Here is a 23,335-nt window from a genome sequence, read left to right on the forward strand (position 1 = left end):
AGCCAATTTCGCATTCTTTTATTTGTTTATGTCTTTGCCTCTATACTGACTGCTCTTTAACACATACCGATATCCAACAGCAATCAACAAAAACTTAAACACAAACAAGCAAACAAAACTCTGAAACTATAATCAAATATCGGAGTATAGCGATTTTATAAATGCCTATCAAAATTATATTCTTAAATGGCTCCTCGGATCTAAACATTCGTCACCACTCGCCCCTTTCCGTGACGGCTTGTCCCGGAATAACACGAGTTGGTCAGGAATGTAAATATGGATGTGTTGACTGTATTTGAATCAAATTGTATAACCCCGTAAATATTTCCAATTTAAAAAGGAACCTTATTAGGAAGTAACGTATACCACCATTCTTTATTTTTTTCACAAATGAACTGACGGGTGTAAAAGTGAACCTAACACAGTCAGTAATTATAATGTTGTGTGGCGTTTGCATTTAGGAAACCCCCTATCTATTTTTAGTAACTGGGGAAACCCAAGCGAGCTATATTAAAACATTACGACAGATATTAAATCTTGATCAATATTAAACAACATCCTTAATACACTAACAGTGCTTAAACAAACAAAAAATATGTTTACCGGATATATTTTTAAATCAAATGTTCGTTTTAAAAAACAATCTTTACAATATGTTACGTCATATCGCCGGCAAAAAAAAAGGAACATGGCGTCCGTGCAGGCAAGTCAAGTTTGACTTTTCGTTTGGTGTATGAAATTTGGGTAAGTGCACGCTTTTACCTGTTCCATTTGTTATTCTATATCTGCCGCGTGGACAGTATAAGTAGTAGTTATTTCAAAGCCAGTGATTTATGAAGAGTTGATAGCTCACTTTCGCTGGTGTTTTGTCAAATCGACAAGCATGATTTTGCTGATTTTGTCAAATGGAAAAACAAGATTTGGTTGGAGACACACTAAGTTGGAAATGACATGGGTCGAGGATGGTGTCAAGGTTTTTGTGGTGGAACGACAGTACTCTCTTTGAAAAGGATATCATCTTGTCCCGGTGTCTCCTTCTTCTGGAGTCTCGTCTCGTTGTATTATTGTACGATAAACAACGACCACGAGTCGTTTATTTCTATATGAGATATCAACATTATGTACAGCCTTTTAAAGCACCGTGAACAAGCTTTAAAACTATTTACCCAAATTTTAATTATGATGACTCTGTTATGACCTCGGAAATGTCGGACAAGTCCATTAACAGCTGGGTAAGTTTGTTTGTTATTTTTCCCAATCAATTATCTGTACCTTTTCCCCTAATACAGATTGTCATATCTCTCCTACTTTTGGATGCGATAGTTCGGCCACTGCATTTATGAGTGTAGCCCAACTACACCTATGGGGAACAACATACTTGACAATTCCCTCTCAAAACTAACAGCGTCCAATATATGACGTCACTAAGTTGCGAGTGCATATTCAAATCTCAAGAAATGACATCATGATTGAACACGCTTCGTTCTTCCTTGTTCTTTGCGATCTTATATTGGATACTACCCTGCGTGTCTTGTTGTCTTGGTGTCTCAGTGTCCCCGTGTGTCTATGTCTCGGTGTCCCTATGTCCCGGTGTCCCTATGTCTCGGTGTCCCTATGTCTCTGTGTCCCTATGTCTCGGTGTCCCTATGTCCCGGTGTCCCTATGTCCCGGTGTCCCTATGTCTCGGTGTCCCTATGTCTCGATGTCCCTATGTCTCGGTGTCCCGGTGTCCATATGTCTCGGTGTCCCGGTGTCCCGGTGTCCCTATGTCCCGGTGTCCCTATGTCTCGGTGTCCCTATGTCTCCGTGTCCCTATGTCTCCGTGTCCCGGTGTCCATATGTCTCGGTGTCCCGGTGTCCCTATGTCCCGGTGTCCCTATGTCTCCGTGTCCCTATGTCTCGGTGTCCTGGTGTCCCTATGTCTCGGTGTCCCTATGTCTCGGTGTCCCTATGTCTCGGTGTCCCTATGTCCCGGTGTCCCTATGTCTCGGTGTCCCTATGTCTCGGTGTCCTGGTGTCCATATGTCTCGATGTCCCGGTGTCCCTATGTCTCGGTGTCTCGGTGTCCCTGTGTCCCTATGTCCCGGTGTCCCTATGTCTCGGTGTCTCGGTGTCCCTATGTCTCGGTGTCCCGGTGTCCCTATGTCCCGGTGTCCCTATGTCTCGGTGTCCCTATGTCTCGGTGTCCTGGTGTCCCTATGTCTCGATGTCCCGGTATCCCTATGTCCCGGTGTCCCTATGTCTCGGTGTCTCGGTGTCCCAATGTCTCGGTGTCCCGGTGTCCTGGTGTCCCTATGTCTCGATGTCCCGGTGTCCCGGTGTCCCTATGTCCCGGTGTCCCTATGTCCCGGTGTCCCTATGTCCCGGTGTCCCTATGTCTCGGTGTCCCTATGTCTCGGTGTCCCTGTGTCCCTATGTCTCGGTGTCCCGGTGTCCCTATGTCTCGGTGTCCCGGTGTCCCTATGTCTCGGTGTCCCTATGTCTCGGTGTCCTGGTGTCCCTATGTCTCGGTGTCCCTATGTCTCCGTGTCCCTATGTCTCCGTGTCCCTATGTCTCCGTGTCCCGGTGTCCATATGTCTCGGTGTCCCGGTGTCCCTATGTCCCGGTGTCCCTATGTCTCGGTGTCCCTATGTCTCGGTGTCCTGGTGTCCCTATGTCTCGGTGTCCCTATGTCTCGGTGTCCCTATGTCTCGGTGTCCCTATGTCCCGGTGTCCCTATGTCTCGGTGTCCCTATGTCTCGGTGTCCTGGTGTCCATATGTCTCGATGTCCCGGTGTCCCTATGTCTCGGTGTCCTGGTGTCCCTATGTCTCGGTGTCCCTATGTCTCCGTGTCCCTATGTCTCCGTGTCCCTATGTCTCCGTGTCCCGGTGTCCATATGTCTCGGTGTCCCTGTGTCCCTATGTCCCGGTGTCCCTATGTCTCGGTGTCCCTATGTCTCGGTGTCCTGGTGTCCCTATGTCTCGGTGTCCCTATGTCTCGGTGTTCCGGTGTCCCTATGTCCCGGTGTCCCTATGTCTCGGTGTCCCTATGTCTCGGTGTCCTTGTGTCCCTATGTCTCGATGTCCCGGTGTCCCTATGTCCTGGTGTCCCTATGTCTCGGTGTCTCGGTGTCCCTATGTCCCGGTGTCCCGGTGTCCCTATGTCCCGGTGTCCCTATGTCTCGGTGTCCCTATGTCTCGGTGTCCTGGTGTCCCTATGTCTCGATGTCCCGGTATCCCTATGTCCCGGTGTCCCTATGTCTCGGTGTCTCGGTGTCCCAATGTCTCGGTGTCCCGGTGTCCCTATGTCTCGGTGTCCCTATGTCTCGGTGTCCTGGTGTCCCTATGTCTCGATGTCCCGGTGTCCCTATGTCCCGGTGTCCCTATGTCTCGGTGTCCCTATGTCTCGGTGTCCCTGTGTCCCTATGTCTCGGTGTCCCGGTGTCCCTATGTCTCGGTGTCCCGGTGTCCCTATGTCTCGGTGTCCCTATGTCTCGGTGTCCCTATGTCTCGGTGTCCCTATGTCTTGGTGTCCCTATGTCTCGGTGTCTCGGTGTCCCTATGTCTCGGTGTCCCTATGTACCGGTGTCCCTATGTCTCGGTGTCCCGGTGTTCCTATGTCTCGGTGTCTTGTTGTCTCGGTGTCGTGTTGTCTCAGTGTCACAGTCCCCCATGATGTGGATCATTGCTAATGCTGTCAACTGCCGAAGCCAGACTTGACACCCAATTGATGAGCTACAGACTGACTAGTGTAAAAGGAGGCATTAATTCACTCAAACACATTCACTATACATGCTATAGCTCTGTTCTCCTGACTACACACAAGGAAAGAGCAATGTTTCATTTTTCTTGTGGCAATGAAAACGTCCTCAGTACATACACAAGTGGTATTGATTTGAATTCTCTTGTGTAGCATTTCAAAATTCTGCAGGAGCCATGAGTGGCCCAGTTTTCAAAGGCGCTGCAGTTCACTGGTCCGCTGGTCCGTGTCTTGTATATTTTCCTTCAGGACCAGAAAAATTAATTAAATGCTGGTCCGGTGGTCTAGTGTTATTTTGGAGATGAAGTAAGTGATCCTAAAAAAGTTTGTATGACTTTTGAAATCAGTGATAATCTCGAAACTCTAAGCCAAACCAGCAGCCTAAACATCCCTGTGTGGTACAGTGGTAATTTTCGACTGGTTTCTCATTCTTATTACTCATGCTCACTTGTTGTAGGAACATGATAAAGTATCTGCGATGTAAGACCTGTTTTGGTCAGCGCCATTGTGTCTGTCGAGATCCAACAGGACCAATAGATATTTCCTTAATTGTTCTGGTCCTTTGGACCTCTGACAAATTTTGGTCTGTGTCAAACTGACTGTCTTCTCATATCAAGAACTAAAATACTTTTGAAAGCAGCGACAAACCCATATTCCCGAGGCAAGAGAGTTCACTGACTTTACAAGTCCAGTTTCCCCCCTTGCCGAACTAGGCTGGAATTACTGGGCTCCATCATAGCGCCACCAGTGGCTATTACCAGTTACGTCCCTTCTAAGCCTCTCCTATGGACCAATCAAATTCCACCTCTCGTATCACTTGTGCGCCCAGTCAAGACGATCTGATAGATAATCAAGATCTATATTGTGATAAAACAGGTCTTACATCGCGTAATGCATCAAATCACGTGAGCACCTTGATTAAAAGCATGAAAAGATTTGGAAAACATCTGCTGACAACGAGTTGGCGGTGCACATGTTTTGAAAATCCTGCAATCGACCGAAATCTGCACGACAGTTTATGAACCGGATTTCGATTTCGATTTCGATTTCGGTGCACGATTTTGATTGGACTATCCATAGACTCGTTAGTCCAGCCGAAATGTAACTCCATAATACCAACCTAGTTCGGCAAGGGTGGAAACTGGACTTTTATTTTCAGTTAACTCACTTGCCCCGGGAAGATGCGACAAACCCAACTCACTCACACATTATTAATTCTGCATTTTCCCGTCTGTTTCAGGTTTAACTGGGGATGCTAGTACAACGAAGCCTTATTTTGTTTACAGTGTACCTTCTGGTAGGTGTTGACTGTGATAAATTGTGCTGTCAATTTCATGAATCCATGTTCGTCCAATCTCATTAAAATCAGATCTTAGTTTTCGCTACCGCTAAACAATGACCTGAGGACATCCCATTATGGGTCACGACCTTTTGCGAATTTTGACCGACCAATGAAATGACTGAAAAAAAATTGACATTAGCCAATCAGAAGGCAGCTTTCTCGAGCTTTACGACACTAGTTTCATACTGGCGACTATACTTCGAAACATATTTTGACAAACTCTCGATTAAAAAAATTAAAACTGGCAAGAAGAACATTCTGGAATGGCTTATAGATGGCCTAGGTTGCATGATAAGAAAACACATTCCGACTGTCACTTTCATGATCTGGTAAGTGACGCTCTGATTGGTTGGATGAAAGGTCGTTCTGACGTGACCCTTAATGGGATGTCCTCAGATCTTTGTTTTGCATAGCGAGAACTAAGATCTGATTTTTATGAGATTGATGTTCGTCCAGTTTCGTGTAGGTTTCCCACATGCGAGAAGTTTTTACTGTTGATATATCCTCTTCTAAGCTTGTCCCACATGAATAACATAAATACCCCACTCAGACACAGTACAAGGACTCCAAGCCGACCAGTCCTTGTTTTAGACCATGCCAAGTGCCAGGCAGAGTAACAACAAGTAACATGTTTTAACATCATTTGGAATGACACGTCTGACCTTCCGCTCTCCAGGCGGACACTCTACCACTGGGCCATGGAGGGGTTCCCTCATGTCCAGGCTCAATGATCAACTAAAGTCTATATCTCCAAAACAAATAATATAAATATAAACATTTTTTGTGTGTTTATGCTTCCATAATCCAAAACAATTTAGGCCACACCCACTAACAAACTACTGTTTCCTGATTGGCTCATAATAGAAATGGCGGGGCATGTTGTATTGGTGTGCTGAATGCTGTCATAGATTTCATAGTGTTGTCTACAGGTTTTTGTGTGTTAATTAACAACGCGTGTTGGTCTGACGTTGATTAATGAATAATTTGCATACTCGTATATGCAAGAGGCCGACGTATGGTTCTCAGTAGGAAGTGACAACTTGGAGACGATGGCTTGCGGTATATACAGTTTTACTTTATACATGTAGATATATACATACAATGACACTATGTGCCAGGTCAGCACATAGTGGTAGTGGTTGTTGTCTAGGTGCCCCGGAGCACCCAGCCTAACCCTAGCTACGCTAAGGGTAAGTCCTTTCTTTCTATCTCTCTGGACCAAGGCTTTTATAGCCAAGGTCACCAGACATTTAGTAAGTAATAAATATAAATATAAACAGTAATTCATCAGTTACATACTTGCACATCTCGTTCAGGATGGCAGACAGTTGATGTACCCAAAAATGGGGATTAACAAATAGGATTAGCATCTTATAAATAACAGCAATTAAGTGTTTCAAGGCATATAGATGTCATGGCTCCAGGGTGATGAGCCTTTCAGGGTTTGAAATTGGCACTAGTCCTATAGTCCTTGCCAAACTGCCCAATAGTAAAGGTATCCTAAGGACTAGTAGAATTTTGCCATTTTTAAAGGTTTTGCTATATGCTATCATTATAAGGACTAGTGGACTGAAACTGTTAGTTTCTACCGCTGCCTTTGCAATTAAATGTTCTTCAGACAATGGGTGTCGTAAATCAGTCGCTATGACATAATCATGAAATAAGCAGCTTGGGAAGTTCTTTTAATGTACATAATTATTTATAAGAATTGATTATGTATTTGCTGCGACCTATAACTTGAAAACTACGGCATAGATTCTTTTCAAACTTGGTGAACACTTTCTATACAAATAGGAAAGGTGCAGTGCGAAGTTTGATTTCAATATTTGGATTTTCCGAAAACATACAGCTTTTTAAAAAGTTTTTACTTGAATGTTTTTGCTTAAACATTTGTGTGACCTATTATTAGAAAACTACATCATGGATTCTTTTCAAATTCAGAGAACAGTTTCCATGCTAAGAGAAGAGGTGCAGTGCAAAGTTTTATCTTGATATGTGTATTTTCTGAAAAAAAAATCTTTTTTACTTCAAACTTTGTGCGACCTAAACCTTTTAATTCATGGAATTTTTTTGATTGGGGGTACAGTTTCTATACCAATAGAAGAGGTGCAGTGCAAAGTTTGATTTCGATAAATTAATTTTCTGAGAAAGTATTGCTTTTTTCATGTTTTGAACTCTCATATATGTTGGAGCCACAATCGCCTTTTGCCTCGTTGTTATTCATGTTTATATTTCATAAATAAAATGATTATTGTTAAAAATTATGAACTGATTATCTAATGATATACCATATTCACTGTTATCAGCTCCTCAGACGCAAATTAAGAATGGGGACACTTATTAAAATCCCACACAACAACTTTAGTTTTTTCTCTGGGATTGAACAGTAGTGAACAAATTTTTGTTCAAGCCTTGATGAAACTACAACCTTTTCAATAATTGTTACCAGGCAATTAATTATATGCCTCTTCTACCCAAAGATATCTGTATTACCGTATTTGACGTAAGAAGCGCCCAGCGCGCTCTCAAAATTAGAAATAGGGGGCCCTATAGGAGTTGAAAGATCGTAAATTTCGTGGTTTATGCTAACAGCCTGAAATGATACAAAAGAAAAGTCTGTGCGTATTATACACGACATATTTTTTCCAGAATTTAATTGCCCATAATTAAGGGTGCATACAACACATGAGTGGGTATTATACACGAATAAATAAGTCTTGAGTACATTGATCATTTGGAAGGGGTGCTAACTGGGATTGTTCACTAGCTATTCAATATATTAGCAAATATGGGCGCTTACTACATCGAATACGGAAAGTACAGATTGGTCTTGAAGTTGTGACTGGCCCTTTCAATAATTCCTCTGCGTCTTTGCTTCATATGATATGACCCTTGCATACATCTGGAGGAACCTACTGTGTTCTTTTTCCAACTTTTACATCAGTCAAAGGCAGCATCATAGATATTTATCCAAATTAGATCAATGCCATCTGTAGATATTTGCAACGTACATATGACCCATGAAGATGGGTGTTGGAATAGTTCTTCAGCAACCCATTCTTGTTGTAAGAGGCGACCTTTGGGATTATTTACAGATGGCAATCATATAGCTGGAATATTGCTGGGTGCAGCGTTTATCAACAAACAAACAAATACAAAACAACAGACACATCATATATATGGGAGTTGGGGATATATGAAAATAAATGTGTATTGCTTAGCTTTTTTCCAAGTGTGTAGTTCGTATTTCAGTCAAGGCATCAATATTTCCCCACTATACAGGTAAACTGTATGTCTACTTGTTCTGCAGTTGAAGGAGGTTGACTCTCGGTGTCCAGCTGGGCAACGAGAGCATCCCCTTGATGGAGGAAGGAGGTGCTGCAGCCCCTTAACAACAAATGACCCCTGCAGGCCAGGTAGGTGTCCATCATATCTACATCTTTGTCTGACCTGTGAAGATCTGGGATAGAATAGATCTTCAGCAACCCCTGTCGTAAAAGGCAACTTTGCTTGTGATAAGAGGCGCCAAGTGGGATCGAGTGGTCAGGCTTGCTGACTTGGTTGATACATGTTATCGTATCCCAATTGCTTCATTGGAGAAAGACAAGGCTTATGTTAACTCCTATGTGTCATTTCCCCATTGGAGTAAGACAAGGCCTATGTTAACTCATATGTGTCATTGCCCCATTGGAGTAAGACAAGGCTTATGTTAACTCATATGTGTCATTGCCCCATTGGAGAAAGACAAGGCTTATGTTAACTCCTATGTTTCATTGCCCCATTGGAGAAAGACAAGGCTTATGTTAACTCATATGTGTCATTGCCCCATTGGAGAAAGACAAGGCTAATGTTAACTCATATGTGTCATTGCCCCATTGGAGAAAGACAAGGCTTATGTTAACTCCTATGTTTCATTGCCCCATTGGAGAAAGACAAGGCTTATGTTAACTCATATGTTTCATTGCCCCATTGGAGAAAGACAAGGCTTATGTTAACTCATATGTTTCATTGCCCCATTGGAGAAAGACAAGGCTTATGTTAACTCCTATGTTTCATTGCCCCATTGGAGAAAGACAAGGCCTATGTTACCTCATATGTTGTATTGCCCCATTGGAGTCAGACAAGGCCTATGTTAACTCATATGTGTCATTGCCCCATTGGAGAAAGACAAGGCTTATGTTAACTCCTATGTTTCATTGCCCCATTGGAGAAAGACAAGGCTTATGTTAACTCATATGTTTCATTGCCCCATTGGAGAAAGACAAGGCTTATGTTAACTCATATGTGTCATTGCCCCATTGGAGAAAGACAAGGCTTATGTTAACTCATATGTGTCATTGCCCCATTGGAGAAAGACAAGGCTTATGTTAACTCCTATGTTTCATTGCCCCATTGGAGTAAGACAAGGCTTATGTTACCTTGTATGTTGTATTGCCCCATTGGAGAAAGACAAGGCTTATGTTAACTCCTATGTTGTATTTCCCCATTGGAGAAAGACAAGGCTTATGTTACCTCATATGTTGTATTTCCCGGTTGGAGTAAGACAAGGCCTATGTTAACTCATATGTGTCATTGCCCCATTGGAGAAAGACAAGGCCTATGTTACCTCGTATGTTGTATTTCCCGGTTGGAGTAAGACAAGGCCTATGTTAACTCATATGTGTCATTGCCCCATTGGAGAAAGACAAGGCCTATGTTACCTCGTATGTTGTATTTCCCGGTTGGAGTAAGACAAGGCCTATGTTAACTCATATGTGTCATTGCCCCATTGGAGAAAGACAAGGCTTATGTTAACTCCTATGTGTCATTTCCCCATTGGAGTAAGACAAGGCCTATGTTAACTCATATGTGTCATTGCCCCATTGGAGAAAGACAAGGCCTATGTTACCTCATATGTTGTATTGCCCCATTGGAGTAAGACAAGGCTTATGTTACCTCATATGTTGTATTTCCCCATTGGAGAAAGACAAGGCTTATGTTAACTCCTATGTTTCATTGCCCCATTGGAGAAAGACAAGGCTTATGTTAACTCATATGTTTCATTGCCCCATTGGAGAAAGACAAGGCTTATGTTAACTCATATGTGTCATTGCCCCATTGGAGAAAGACAAGGCTTATGTTAACTCCTATGTTTCATTGCCCCATTGGAGTAAGACAAGGCCTATGTTACCTTGTATGTTGAATTTCCCCATTGGAGTAAGACAAGGCCTATGTTACCTCGTATGTTGTATTTCCGCATTGGAGTAAGACAAGGCCTATGTTAACTCATATGTGTCATTGCCCCATTGGAGAAAGACAAGGCTTATGTTAACTCCTATGTTTCATTGCCCCATTGGAGTAAGACAAGGCCTATGTTACCTCATATGTTGTATTTCCCCATTTGAGTAAGACAAGGCCTATGTTAACTCCTATGTTTCATTGCCCCATTGGAGGAAGACAAGGCTTATGTTAACTCCTATGTTTCATTTCCCCATTGGAGTAAGACAAGGCCTATGTTACCTCGTATGTTGTATTTCCCCATTGGAGTAAGACAAGGCTTATGTTAACTCATATGTTGTATTTCCCCATTTGAGTAAGACTAAGCCTATGTTAACTCATATGTGTCATTGCCCCATTGGAGTAAGACAAGGCCTATGTTTCCTCGTATGTTGTATTTCCCATTGGAGAAAGACAAGGCCTATGTTACCTCATATGTTGTATTTCCCATTGGAGAAAGACAAGGCCTATGTTACCTCCTATGTTGTATTTCCCCATTGGAGAAAGACAAGGCCTATGTTACCTCATATGTTGTATTTCCCCATTTGAGTAAGACAAGGCCTATGTTAACTCCTATGTTTCATTGCCCCATTGGAGTAAGACAAGGCCTATGTTACCTTGTATGTTGTATTTCCCCATTGGAGAAAGACAAGGCCTATGTTACCTCGTATGTTGTATTTCCCCATTGGAGTAAGACAAGGCCTATGTTACCTCGTATGTTGTATTTCCCCATTGGAGTAAGACAAGGCCTATGTTAACTCATATGTGTCATTGCCCCATTGGAGAAAGACAAGGCTTATGTTACCTCGTATGTTGTATTTCCCCATTGGAGTCAGACAAGGCTTATGTTAACTCATATGTGTCATTGCCCCATTGGAGAAAGACAAGGCTTATGTTAACTCCTATGTTTCATTGCCCCATTGGAGAAAGACAAGGCTTATGTTAACTCATATGTTTCATTGCCCCATTGGAGAAAGACAAGGCTTATGTTAACTCATATGTTTCATTGCCCCATTGGAGAAAGACAAGGCTTATGTTAACTCCTATGTTTCATTGCCCCATTGGAGAAAGACAAGGCCTATGTTACCTCATATGTTGTATTGCCCCATTGGAGTCAGACAAGGCCTATGTTAACTCATATGTGTCATTGCCCCATTGGAGAAAGACAAGGCTTATGTTAACTCCTATGTTTCATTGCCCCATTGGAGAAAGACAAGGCTTATGTTAACTCATATGTTTCATTGCCCCATTGGAGAAAGACAAGGCTTATGTTAACTCATATGTGTCATTGCCCCATTGGAGAAAGACAAGGCTTATGTTAACTCATATGTGTCATTGCCCCATTGGAGAAAGACAAGGCTTATGTTAACTCCTATGTTTCATTGCCCCATTGGAGTAAGACAAGGCTTATGTTACCTTGTATGTTGTATTGCCCCATTGGAGAAAGACAAGGCTTATGTTAACTCCTATGTTGTATTTCCCCATTGGAGAAAGACAAGGCTTATGTTACCTCATATGTTGTATTTCCCGGTTGGAGTAAGACAAGGCCTATGTTAACTCATATGTGTCATTGCCCCATTGGAGAAAGACAAGGCCTATGTTACCTCGTATGTTGTATTTCCCGGTTGGAGTAAGACAAGGCCTATGTTAACTCATATGTGTCATTGCCCCATTGGAGAAAGACAAGGCCTATGTTACCTCGTATGTTGTATTTCCCGGTTGGAGTAAGACAAGGCCTATGTTAACTCATATGTGTCATTGCCCCATTGGAGAAAGACAAGGCTTATGTTAACTCCTATGTGTCATTTCCCCATTGGAGTAAGACAAGGCCTATGTTAACTCATATGTGTCATTGCCCCATTGGAGAAAGACAAGGCCTATGTTACCTCATATGTTGTATTGCCCCATTGGAGTAAGACAAGGCTTATGTTACCTCATATGTTGTATTTCCCCATTGGAGAAAGACAAGGCTTATGTTAACTCATATGTGTCATTGCCCCATTGGAGAAAGACAAGGCTTATGTTAACTCCTATGTTTCATTGCCCCATTGGAGAAAGACAAGGCTTATGTTAACTCATATGTTTCATTGCCCCATTGGAGAAAGACAAGGCTTATGTTAACTCATATGTGTCATTGCCCCATTGGAGAAAGACAAGGCTTATGTTAACTCCTATGTTTCATTGCCCCATTGGAGTAAGACAAGGCCTATGTTACCTTGTATGTTGAATTTCCCCATTGGAGTAAGACAAGGCCTATGTTACCTCGTATGTTGTATTTCCGCATTGGAGTAAGACAAGGCCTATGTTAACTCATATGTGTCATTGCCCCATTGGAGAAAGACAAGGCTTATGTTAACTCCTATGTTTCATTGCCCCATTGGAGTAAGACAAGGCCTATGTTACCTCATATGTTGTATTTCCCCATTTGAGTAAGACAAGGCCTATGTTAACTCCTATGTTTCATTGCCCCATTGGAGGAAGACAAGGCTTATGTTAACTCCTATGTTTCATTTCCCCATTGGAGTAAGACAAGGCCTATGTTACCTCGTATGTTGTATTTCCCCATTGGAGTAAGACAAGGCTTATGTTAACTCATATGTTGTATTTCCCCATTTGAGTAAGACTAAGCCTATGTTAACTCATATGTGTCATTGCCCCATTGGAGTAAGACAAGGCCTATGTTTCCTCGTATGTTGTATTTCCCATTGGAGAAAGACAAGGCCTATGTTACCTCATATGTTGTATTTCCCATTGGAGAAAGACAAGGCCTATGTTACCTCCTATGTTGTATTTCCCCATTGGAGAAAGACAAGGCCTATGTTACCTCATATGTTGTATTTCCCCATTTGAGTAAGACAAGGCCTATGTTAACTCCTATGTTTCATTGCCCCATTGGAGTAAGACAAGGCCTATGTTACCTTGTATGTTGTATTTCCCCATTGGAGAAAGACAAGGCCTATGTTACCTCGTATGTTGTATTTCCCCATTGGAGTAAGACAAGGCCTATGTTACCTCGTATGTTGTATTTCCCCATTGGAGTAAGACAAGGCCTATGTTAACTCATATGTGTCATTGCCCCATTGGAGAAAGACAAGGCTTATGTTACCTCGTATGTTGTATTTCCCCATTGGAGTCAGACAAGGCTTATGTTAACTCATATGTGTCATTGCCCCATTGGAGAAAGACAAGGCTTATGTTAACTCCTATGTTTCATTGCCCCATTGGAGTAAGACAAGGCCTATGTTACCTCATATGTTGTATTTCCCCATTTGAGTAAGACAAGGCCTATGTTAACTCCTATGTTTCATTGCCCCATTGGAGGAAGACAAGGCTTATGTTAACTCCTATGTTTCATTTCCCCATTGGAGTAAGACAAGGCCTATGTTAACTCATGTTTCAATTCCCCATTGGAGAAAGACAAGGCCTATGTTACCTCATATGTGTCATTGCCCCATTGGAGTAAGATAAGGCCTATGTTACCTTGTATGTTTTATTTCCCCATTGGAGTAAGACAAGGCCTATGTTACCTCATATGTGTCATTGCCCCATTGGAGTAAGACAAGGCCTATGTTACCTTGTATGTTGTATTTCCCCATTGGAGTAAGACAAGGCCTATGTTAACTCATGTTTCAATTCCCCATTGGAGAAAGACAAGGCCTATGTTACCTCATATGTGTCATTGCCCCATTGGAGTAAGACAAGGCCCATGTTACCTTGTATATTGTATTTCCCCATTAGAGTAAGACAAGGCCTATGTTACCTCATATGTTGTATTTCCCCATTGGAGTAAGACAAGGCCTATGTTACCTCGTATGTTGTATTTCCCCATTGGAGTAAGACAAGGCCTATGTTACCTCGTATGTTGTATTTCCCCATTGGAGTAAGACAAGGCCTATGTTACCTCATATGTGTCATTGCCCCATTGGAGTAAGACAAGGCCTATGTTAACTCCTATGTTTCATTGCCCCATTGGAGTAAGACAAGGCCTATGTTAACTCCTATGTTTCATTTCCCCATTGGAGTAAGACAAGGCCTATGTTAACTCATGTTTCAATTCCCCATTGGAGAAAGACAAGGCCTATGTTACCTCATATGTGTCATTGCCCCATTGGAGTAAGACAAGGCCTATGTTACCTTGTATGTTTTATTTCCCCATTGGAGTAAGACAAGGCCTATGTTACCTCATATGTGTCATTGCCCCATTGGAGTAAGACAAGGCCTATGTTACCTTGTATGTTGTATTTCATCATTGGAGAAAGACAAGGCCTATGTTACCTCATATGTTGTATTTCCCCATTGGAGTAAGACAAGGCCTATGTTAACTCATGTTTCAATTCCCCATTGGAGAAAGACAATGCCTATGTTACCTCATATGTGTCATTGCCCCATTGGAGTAAGACAAGGCCCATGTTACCTTGTATGTTGTATTTCCCCATTGGAGTAAGACAAGGCCTATGTTACCTCATATGTTGTATTTCCCCATTGGAGTAAGACAAGGCCTATGTTACCTCGTATGTTGTATTTCCCCATTGGAGTAAGACAAGGCCTATGTTACCTCGTATGTTGTATTTCCCCATTGGAGTAAGACAAGGCCTATGTTACCTCATATGTGTCATTGCCCCATTGGAGTAAGACAAGGCCTATGTTACCTCGTATGTTGTATTTCCCCATTGGAGTAAGACAAGGCCTATGTTACCTCATATGTGTCATTGCCCCATTGGAGTAAGACAAGGCCCATGTTACCTTGTATATTGTATTTCCCCATTAGAGTAAGACAAGGCCTATGTTACCTCGTATGTTGTATTTCCCCATTGGAGTAAGACAAGGCCTATGTTACCTCGTATGTTGTATTTCCCCATTGGAGTAAGACAAGGCCTATGTTACCTCATATGTGTCATTGCCCCATTGGAGTAAGACAAGGCCTATGTTACCTCGTATGTTGTATTTCCCCATTGGAGTAAGACAAGGCCTATGTTACCTCGTATGTTGTATTTCCCCATTGGAGTAAGACAAGGCCTATGTTACCTCATATGTGTCATTGCCCCATTGGAGTAAGACAAGGCCTATGTTAACTCCTATGTTTCATTGCCCCATTGGAGTAAGACAAGGCCTATGTTAACTCCTATGTTTCATTGCCCCATTGGAGTAAGACAAGGCCTATGTTACCTCGTATGTTGTATTTCCCCATTGGAGAAAGACAAGGCCTATGTTACCTCATATGTGTCATTGCCCCATTGGAGTAAGACAAGGCCTATGTTAACTCCTATGTTTCATTGCCCCATTGGAGGAAGACAAGGCTTATGTTAACTCCTATGTTTCATTTCCCCATTGGAGTAAGACAAGGCCTATGTTAACTCATGTTTCAATTCCCCATTGGAGAAAGACAAGGCCTATGTTACCTCATATGTGTCATTGCCCCATTGGAGTAAGACAAGGCTTATGTTACCTTGTATGTTGTATTGCCCCATTGGAGTAAGACAAGGCTTATGTTAACTCCTATGTTTCATTGCCCCATTGGAGTAAGACAAGGCCTATGTTAACTCCTATGTTTCATTGCCCCATTGGAGGAAGACAAGGCTTATGTTAACTCCCATGTGTCATTGCCCCATTGGAGAAAGACAAGGCTTATGTTAACTCCTATGTTGTATTTCCCTATTGGAGTAAGACAAGGCCTATGTTACCTCGTATGTTGTATTTCCCCATTGGAGTAAGACAAGGCCTATGTTACCTCATATGTTGTATTTCCCCATTGGAGTAAGACAAGGCCTATGTTACCTCATATGTTGTATTTCCCCATTGGAGTAAGACAAGGCCTATGTTACCTCATATGTTGTATTGCCCCATTGGAGTAAGACAAGGCCTATGTTACCTCGTATGTTGTATTTCCCCATTGGAGTAAGACAAGGCCTATGTTACCTCATATGTTGTATTTCCCCATTGGAGTAAGACAAGGCCTATGTTACCTCATATGTTGTATTTCCCCATTGGAGTAAGACAAGGCCTATGTTACCTCATATGTTGTATTTCCCCATTGGAGTAAGAGAAGGCCTATGTTACCTTGTATGTTGTATTGCCCCATTGGAGTAAGACAAGGCTTATGTTAACTCATATGTGTCATTGCCCCATTGGAGAAAGACAAGGCTTATGTTAACTCATATGTGTCATTGCCCCATTGGAGAAAGACAAGGCTTATGTTAACTCCTATGTTGTATTTCCCCATTGGAGTAAGACAAGGCCTATGTTACCTCGTATGTTGTATTTCCCCATTGGAGTAAGACAAGGCCTATGTTACCTTGTATGTTGTATTTCCCCATTGGAGTAAGACAAGGCCTATGTTACCTCATATGTTGTATTTCCCCATTGGAGAAAGACAAGGCCTATGTTACCTTGTATGTTGTATTTCCCATTGGAGAAAGACAAGGCCTATGTTACCTCATATGTTGTATTTCCCCATTGGAGAAAGACAAGGCTTATGTTAACTCATATGTTTCATTGCCCCATTGGAGAAAGACAAGGCTTATGTTAACTCATATGTTTCATTGCCCCATTGGAGAAAGACAAGGCTTATGTTAACTCATATGTGTCATTGCCCCATTGGAGTAAGACAAGGCCTATGTTACCTCATATGTTGTATTTCCCCATTGGAGTAAGACAAGGCCTATGTTACCTCGTATGTTGTATTGCCCCATTGGAGAAAGACAAGGCCTATGTTACCTCATATGTTGTATTTCCCCATTGGAGTAAGACAAGGCCTATGTTACCTCATATGTTGTATTTCCCCATTGGAGTAAGACAAGGCCTATGTTACCTCATATGTTTCATTGCCCCATTGGAGTAAGACAAGGCCTATGTTACCTTGTATGTTGTATTTCCCCATTGGAGTAAGACAAGGCCTATGTTACCTCATATGTTGTATTTCCCCATTGGAGAAAGAGAAGGCTTATGTTAACTCCTATGTTTCATTGCCCCATTGGAGTAAGACAAGGCCTATGTTACCTCGTATGTTGTATTTCCCCATTGGAGAAAGAGAAGGCTTATGTTAACTCATATGTTTCATTGCCCCATTGGAGGAAGACAAGGCTTATGTTAACTCCCATGTGTCATTGCCCCATTGGAGTAAGACAAGGCCTATGTTAACTCCTATGTTGTATTTCCCCATTGGAGAAAGACAAGGCCTATGTTACCTTGTATGTTGTATTTCCCCATTGGAGTAAGACAAGGCCTATGTTACCTTGTATGTTGTATTTCCCCATTGGAGTAAGACAAGGCCTATGTTACCTCGTATGTTGTATTTCCCCATTGGAGTAAGACAAGGCCTATGTTACCTCGTATGTTGTATTTCCCCATTGGAGAAAGACAAGGCCTATGTTACCTCATATGTTGTATTTCCCCATTGGAGTAAGAGAAGGCCTATGTTACCTTGTATGTTGTATTGCCCCATTGGAGTAAGACAAGGCTTATGTTAACTCATATGTGTCATTGCCCCATTGGAGAAAGACAAGGCTTATGTTAACTCATATGTGTCATTGCCCCATTGGAGAAAGACAAGGCTTATGTTAACTCCTATGTTGTATTTCCCCATTGGAGTAAGACAAGGCCTATGTTACCTCGTATGTTGTATTTCCCCATTGGAGTAAGACAAGGCCTATGTTACCTTGTATGTTGTATTTCCCCATTGGAGTAAGACAAGGCCTATGTTACCTCATATGTTGTATTTCCCCATTGGAGAAAGACAAGGCCTATGTTACCTTGTATGTTGTATTTCCCATTGGAGAAAGACAAGGCCTATGTTACCTCATATGTTGTATTTCCCCATTGGAGAAAGACAAGGCTTATGTTAACTCATATGTTTCATTGCCCCATTGGAGAAAGACAAGGCTTATGTTAACTCATATGTTTCATTGCCCCATTGGAGAAAGACAAGGCTTATGTTAACTCATATGTGTCATTGCCCCATTGGAGAAAGACAAGGCTTATGTTAACTCCTATGTTGTATTTCCCCATTGGAGTAAGACAAGGCCTATGTTACCTCGTATGTTGTATTTCCCCATTGGAGAAAGACAAGGCCTATGTTACCTCATATGTTGTATTTCCCCATTGGAGTAAGACAAGGCCTATGTTACCTCATATGTTGTATTTCCCCATTGGAGTAAGACAAGGCCTATGTTACCTCATATGTTTCATTGCCCCATTGGAGTAAGACAAGGCCTATGTTACCTTGTATGTTGTATTTCCCCATTGGAGTAAGACAAGGCCTATGTTACCTCATATGTTGTATTTCCCCATTGGAGAAAGAGAAGGCTTATGTTAACTCCTATGTTTCATTGCCCCATTGGAGTAAGACAAGGCCTATGTTACCTCGTATGTTGTATTTCCCCATTGGAGAAAGAGAAGGCTTATGTTAACTCATATGTTTCATTGCCCCATTGGAGGAAGACAAGGCTTATGTTAACTCCCATGTGTCATTGCCCCATTGGAGTAAGACAAGGCCTATGTTAACTCCTATGTTGTATTTCCCCATTGGAGAAAGACAAGGCCTATGTTACCTTGTATGTTGTATTTCCCCATTGGAGTAAGACAAGGCCTATGTTACCTTGTATGTTGTATTTCCCCATTGGAGTAAGACAAGGCCTATGTTACCTCGTATGTTGTATTTCCCCATTGGAGTAAGACAAGGCCTATGTTACCTCGTATGTTGTATTTCCCCATTGGAGAAAGACAAGGCCTATGTTACCTCGTATGTTGTATTTCCCCATTGGAGTAAGACAAGGCCTATGTTACCTCGTATGTTGTATTTCCCCATTGGAGTAAGACAAGGCCTATGTTACCTCGTATGTTGTATTTCCCCATTGGAGTAAGACAAGGCCTATGTTACCTCGTATGTTGTATTGCCCCATTGGAGAAAGACAAGGCTTATGTTACCTCGTATGTTGTATTTCCCCATTGGAGTAAGACAAGGCTTATGTTAACTCGTATGTTGTATTTTCCCATTGGACTAAGACAAGGCTGTTTATTATATAGCAAATTTCCCCTGTTTTCATTGCCCAAGATTTCATCACATGACAGCCTATAGATATACGTTTTGGCTCCAACCCAGGTCCAATTATTTGCGACAAGGCTTATGTAAACTCACGTACAGTGTTCCCTTGCTATTGTGCCCTTCAACATAGCACTAGCTCGGTTATAGTGCCCTGTAGTGCATGGCTCCAAACATTTATGTCCATTTTTAATAAACTCAAGTTTTACACTGACACAATGTTTTTTCCCCCATCACAAAAAAACCCAGCTGATCACTGTGAGCAGGTAACTCCGGAAATACCAATCAACATATCCGAACTGAAGTCTGCAATTTAATCCTATAACTACACTATCTGGTTATAAAAACATGTTTCTTGTACCAGTATATCGTGACTGATCATGCTGATGTTTGTAACATATTTCATTAATTTTATTCAAAATTTCATTCAATATTGTTTACATTAATTTCGGTGTGTGAAGGGATCGGTAGATCGCACAACTTCCGGTTACTTACAGCAACCATGGTCAGATTACCACTATTGATGCCTTGAAACAAACTTTTGTTGCCAGAGAATGGATACATATATCATAACAGCCATACTTTGACCCGTTAAAAGTAATATTTGTTGCAGTAGATTGACTGTTATGTCAACAAAGGTTTTGCTATTGAGAGCGCATGATCCTCAGCGGTGACTAGTTAAATTGTTCCATTCATTAAAATATTCGGCAAGAGCGGTCAGTTGTACCAAATTATTTTTATTTGTTATATATACTAGCCACATAAAGAAACTTGTGCACGGAGAAAATATAGATAAAAGGGCACACCGTCCATATATGAAATATAGGTTTGAACACAGCAAGTATTGGAGACATTTAAAAGCTCATGCACGTGCCATGCGATATAACGTCATTGATGGGGGCCTATGGACGTGCAATGGGTTACTGCACGTGCATCCTGCATGTGCAGCTGTACACAGCATGTGCAACTCAAAATTCGCTGTCACTTTGGAAAGCATGATCTGTGGTCATTCAAAAATTCAAAACTTCTCAGGCGCAGACACAAGCATATCACAAGCAAATCATGCCAAGATTGACAGCTGCACAGCGTCATGAAGCCATTAGAATGATCCGAGCGGGAATGAGGCAACAACAGGTGGCAACACATTTCCAATGCCATCGTAACACGATATCGGCATTGGTGAGGCGTTATCAGAACACAAATGACGTTGCCGACCACCCACGTTCAGGACGTCCCCGAGTAACGACGCCAAGACAGGACAGATGGATTCGAGTTACACATCTCCGACACAGGTTCCAAACGGCAGTAACGACGTCCCAGACAATTCCTGGACTGCGCCGTATCCATCCCAACACTGTCAGGAATCGTTTACGTCAGTACGGGATTCGACCACGACGCCCTGCCATATTTCCCATCCTGCAGCTGACACACTGTCATCGAGTCAACCGTCTAAGATGGTGTCGAAATCATGTTCGCCAACCTCGAATATGGTGGAGAAATGTTGTCTTTACAGATGAATCGAGGTTCAACATTTCCGACAGTGACGGGCGCCAACGTGTCTATCGGCGTTTGGAAGAACGTTATGCACGCAACTGTATTGTGGAGAGGAATCGTTTTGGAGGTGGCTCTGTGATGATTTGGGGTGGGATAACAGCACGGCACCGAACCCCTTTGGTGGTTGTTCAGGGCAATCTCACCCGGTGTTGGCTACAGAGATCAGATTCTGAGGCCTGTGGTCATTCCTTTCCTGCAACGTCATGGACAACGCTCGTCCTCACACGGCTAGGGTCGCAATGGGTTTCCTTCACTATAACAATGTCATGTTACTGCCATGGCCTGCAAATTCTCCAGATCTCTCCCCAATAGAGCATGTGTGGGATGAAATGGAGCTCCGTCTGCGTCGTCTTCCACATCCTCCAGATAACGTCCGTCACTTGGCACAGGATTTGAGGAGGATATGGCAGGCCATTCCCCAGGCCTTCCATGCCCATTTGGTGGACTCCATGCGTCGCCGATGCACTGCTGTGATTCACATACAGGGTGGTCATACCCGTTATTGACTTTGTGACTTTATCGTTTGACCCTACTCCATTTTGATCTTCTGACGTCATCGTAACAGATGTTGTTCAGGTCCCGTTGACATTTTCTTATGGTCCGATCATTCAGCTGCTACAGCGTCTGCATCATTTTGTTCTTGCTGTGTTGTATTTCAATCCAGAATATATTTTCTCCGTGCACAGTTTCTTTATGTGGCTAGTATATATATAATAAACCTGCAACTGAAAGTACACGATACTAAAATATATTATTCCTGATAAAATATTAGTTTCAGATACAATTCTTCCGATCATTGCATCAAAAAACTTTTAACCGAATCGCCGGTAGATTGGGATAAAATGTGTGAACAGCTGTTTGCTGTTTCTGGCTCAGTGTACGAGACAATGCACACATTATTCATAATCTCTGCATATAAAACAATGCCTAGCAGAAAAAGAAATCCAATTTGAATGGTAAATCATAATGTCTAATGATGTTTTATCTCATTTTTTATTGTCCAAGTTTGTTATATTTGTTCGTTCACCTGAATTTCTTGAAGGGATACTGCATGTGTTGCTGAGCATAACAGGCAATAAATATTTTTTAACACTATGAATCATAAACGACTATATTTTAATCTTTCCTCAAACTCTGGAATGTGCAGCGTAGATTGTGTTAAGCAGGCACAGAAAGTATGTACTGTTGTGTTGGTCATCTACCCCCTGTGACTCCATCTTGGCTAAACAGCTGATCGTCTGTAACGCTCATTGAATATTTGGACCCCCAAGGTAGCGTTGTAGCGAGGGACCACTGTATTGTTTCATTGTGCCATTGTTTGTTGTTTTATTGCCTTAATGGTCTAAGACAAGGCTGTATGTTAACTCAATTGTTTTTCTCCATTTTGATGATGAAGAGCTAGCTATTCTAGAAAAGTATTCAGATTAATGGAAATGGGACATCAATATGGAAGAAAAGCAATATTGTTCTCTTCTAGGACCTAGCATATCACGAAGGTGGTCTGTTACATAAGTTGTTAATGAGATTCCCCGGTACTCGAAGAAATATATGGGGTTAACCCTGCTTGATGTCCCTCTGCGTTGATTACAGGTAATGAGATAAAGCCTTGCTTGGAAAACGGACAGTCAGACAGGTGCCTACGTTGTAGGAAGGGCTTGGTACAACTGGACAACACAACGTCCGAGTTCCCCGTGTCCTGCTACCTGTCCCTTCAAGAATGTCCCCCGGGTAAGTCATTTTTTCGTTTATGTAAGTTTTTATCACAGACATACATAGAAACAGTGGTTACAATTTAATAGGAATACAACCTTCGATGTTGAGTTGCACCTCAAAAGACTGTACTTTGGATTTTTTCATTAATAGAATAGTTGCTGTATGACAGGAATACAATAAATCTCATACACCTAGTGAGTGAGTGGGTATGGTTTTTCGCCGCTTTTAGCAATATTCCAGCAATATCACGGCGGGGGACACCAGAAATGGGCTTCACACATTGTACCCATGTCGGGAATCGAACCCGGGTCTTCGGCGTGACGAGCGAACGCTTTAACCACTAGGCTACCCGACCGCCCCCTCATATACCTAGGAATAAGACGACCTGTGAAGATCCAGGGTAGAATAGGTCTTCAGCAACCAATGCTTGATGTGAAAGGCGACTATGTCAAAAGAGGTGACTAACAGATCGGGTGGTCAGGCTCGCTTACTTGGTTGATGCATGTCATCGTATCCCAAATGCGTGGATCAATGCTCATGATGTCACTCACTGGATTGTCTGGTCCAGACGCGATTATTTACAAACCGCCGTCTTAAAGCTGGATTATTGCTGAGTATTGTGTTAAACAAACAAACAAACAAATAGTCACAGAAGACAAATAGTACTGTGTGTTTGAGGACTGAGTATTGTA

The 23,335-nt window shown here is 42.2% G+C and overlaps 1 protein-coding gene across 3 annotated transcripts in view; it reads left to right on the forward strand.

The window, feature by feature from the left end:
- Positions 1-661: 661 nt before the first annotated feature.
- Positions 662-23,335, forward strand: part of LOC124149277 — a 57,498-nt gene continuing 34,824 nt past the window's right edge. For 2 of the 3 annotated variants that reach the window (XM_046520745.2, XM_048394145.1), the window contains exons 1-4: positions 662-744; positions 4,982-5,038; positions 8,394-8,499; positions 22,521-22,658. In XM_046520745.2, coding sequence (XP_046376701.2) covers positions 4,994-5,038; positions 8,394-8,499; positions 22,521-22,658 — 289 coding nt within the window. In that variant the 5' untranslated portion in view covers positions 662-744; positions 4,982-4,993. The remainder of the gene's footprint in view (positions 745-4,981; positions 5,039-8,393; positions 8,500-22,520; positions 22,659-23,335) is intronic. The other variant, XM_046520747.2, reaches the window with a different exon arrangement.

The sequence above is a fragment of the Haliotis rufescens genome, unplaced genomic scaffold, assembly GCF_023055435.1.
Source record: "Haliotis rufescens isolate VD_foot unplaced genomic scaffold, xgHalRufe1.0.p SCAF_13, whole genome shotgun sequence".
Taxonomy (NCBI): Eukaryota; Metazoa; Mollusca; class Gastropoda; order Lepetellida; family Haliotidae; genus Haliotis; species Haliotis rufescens.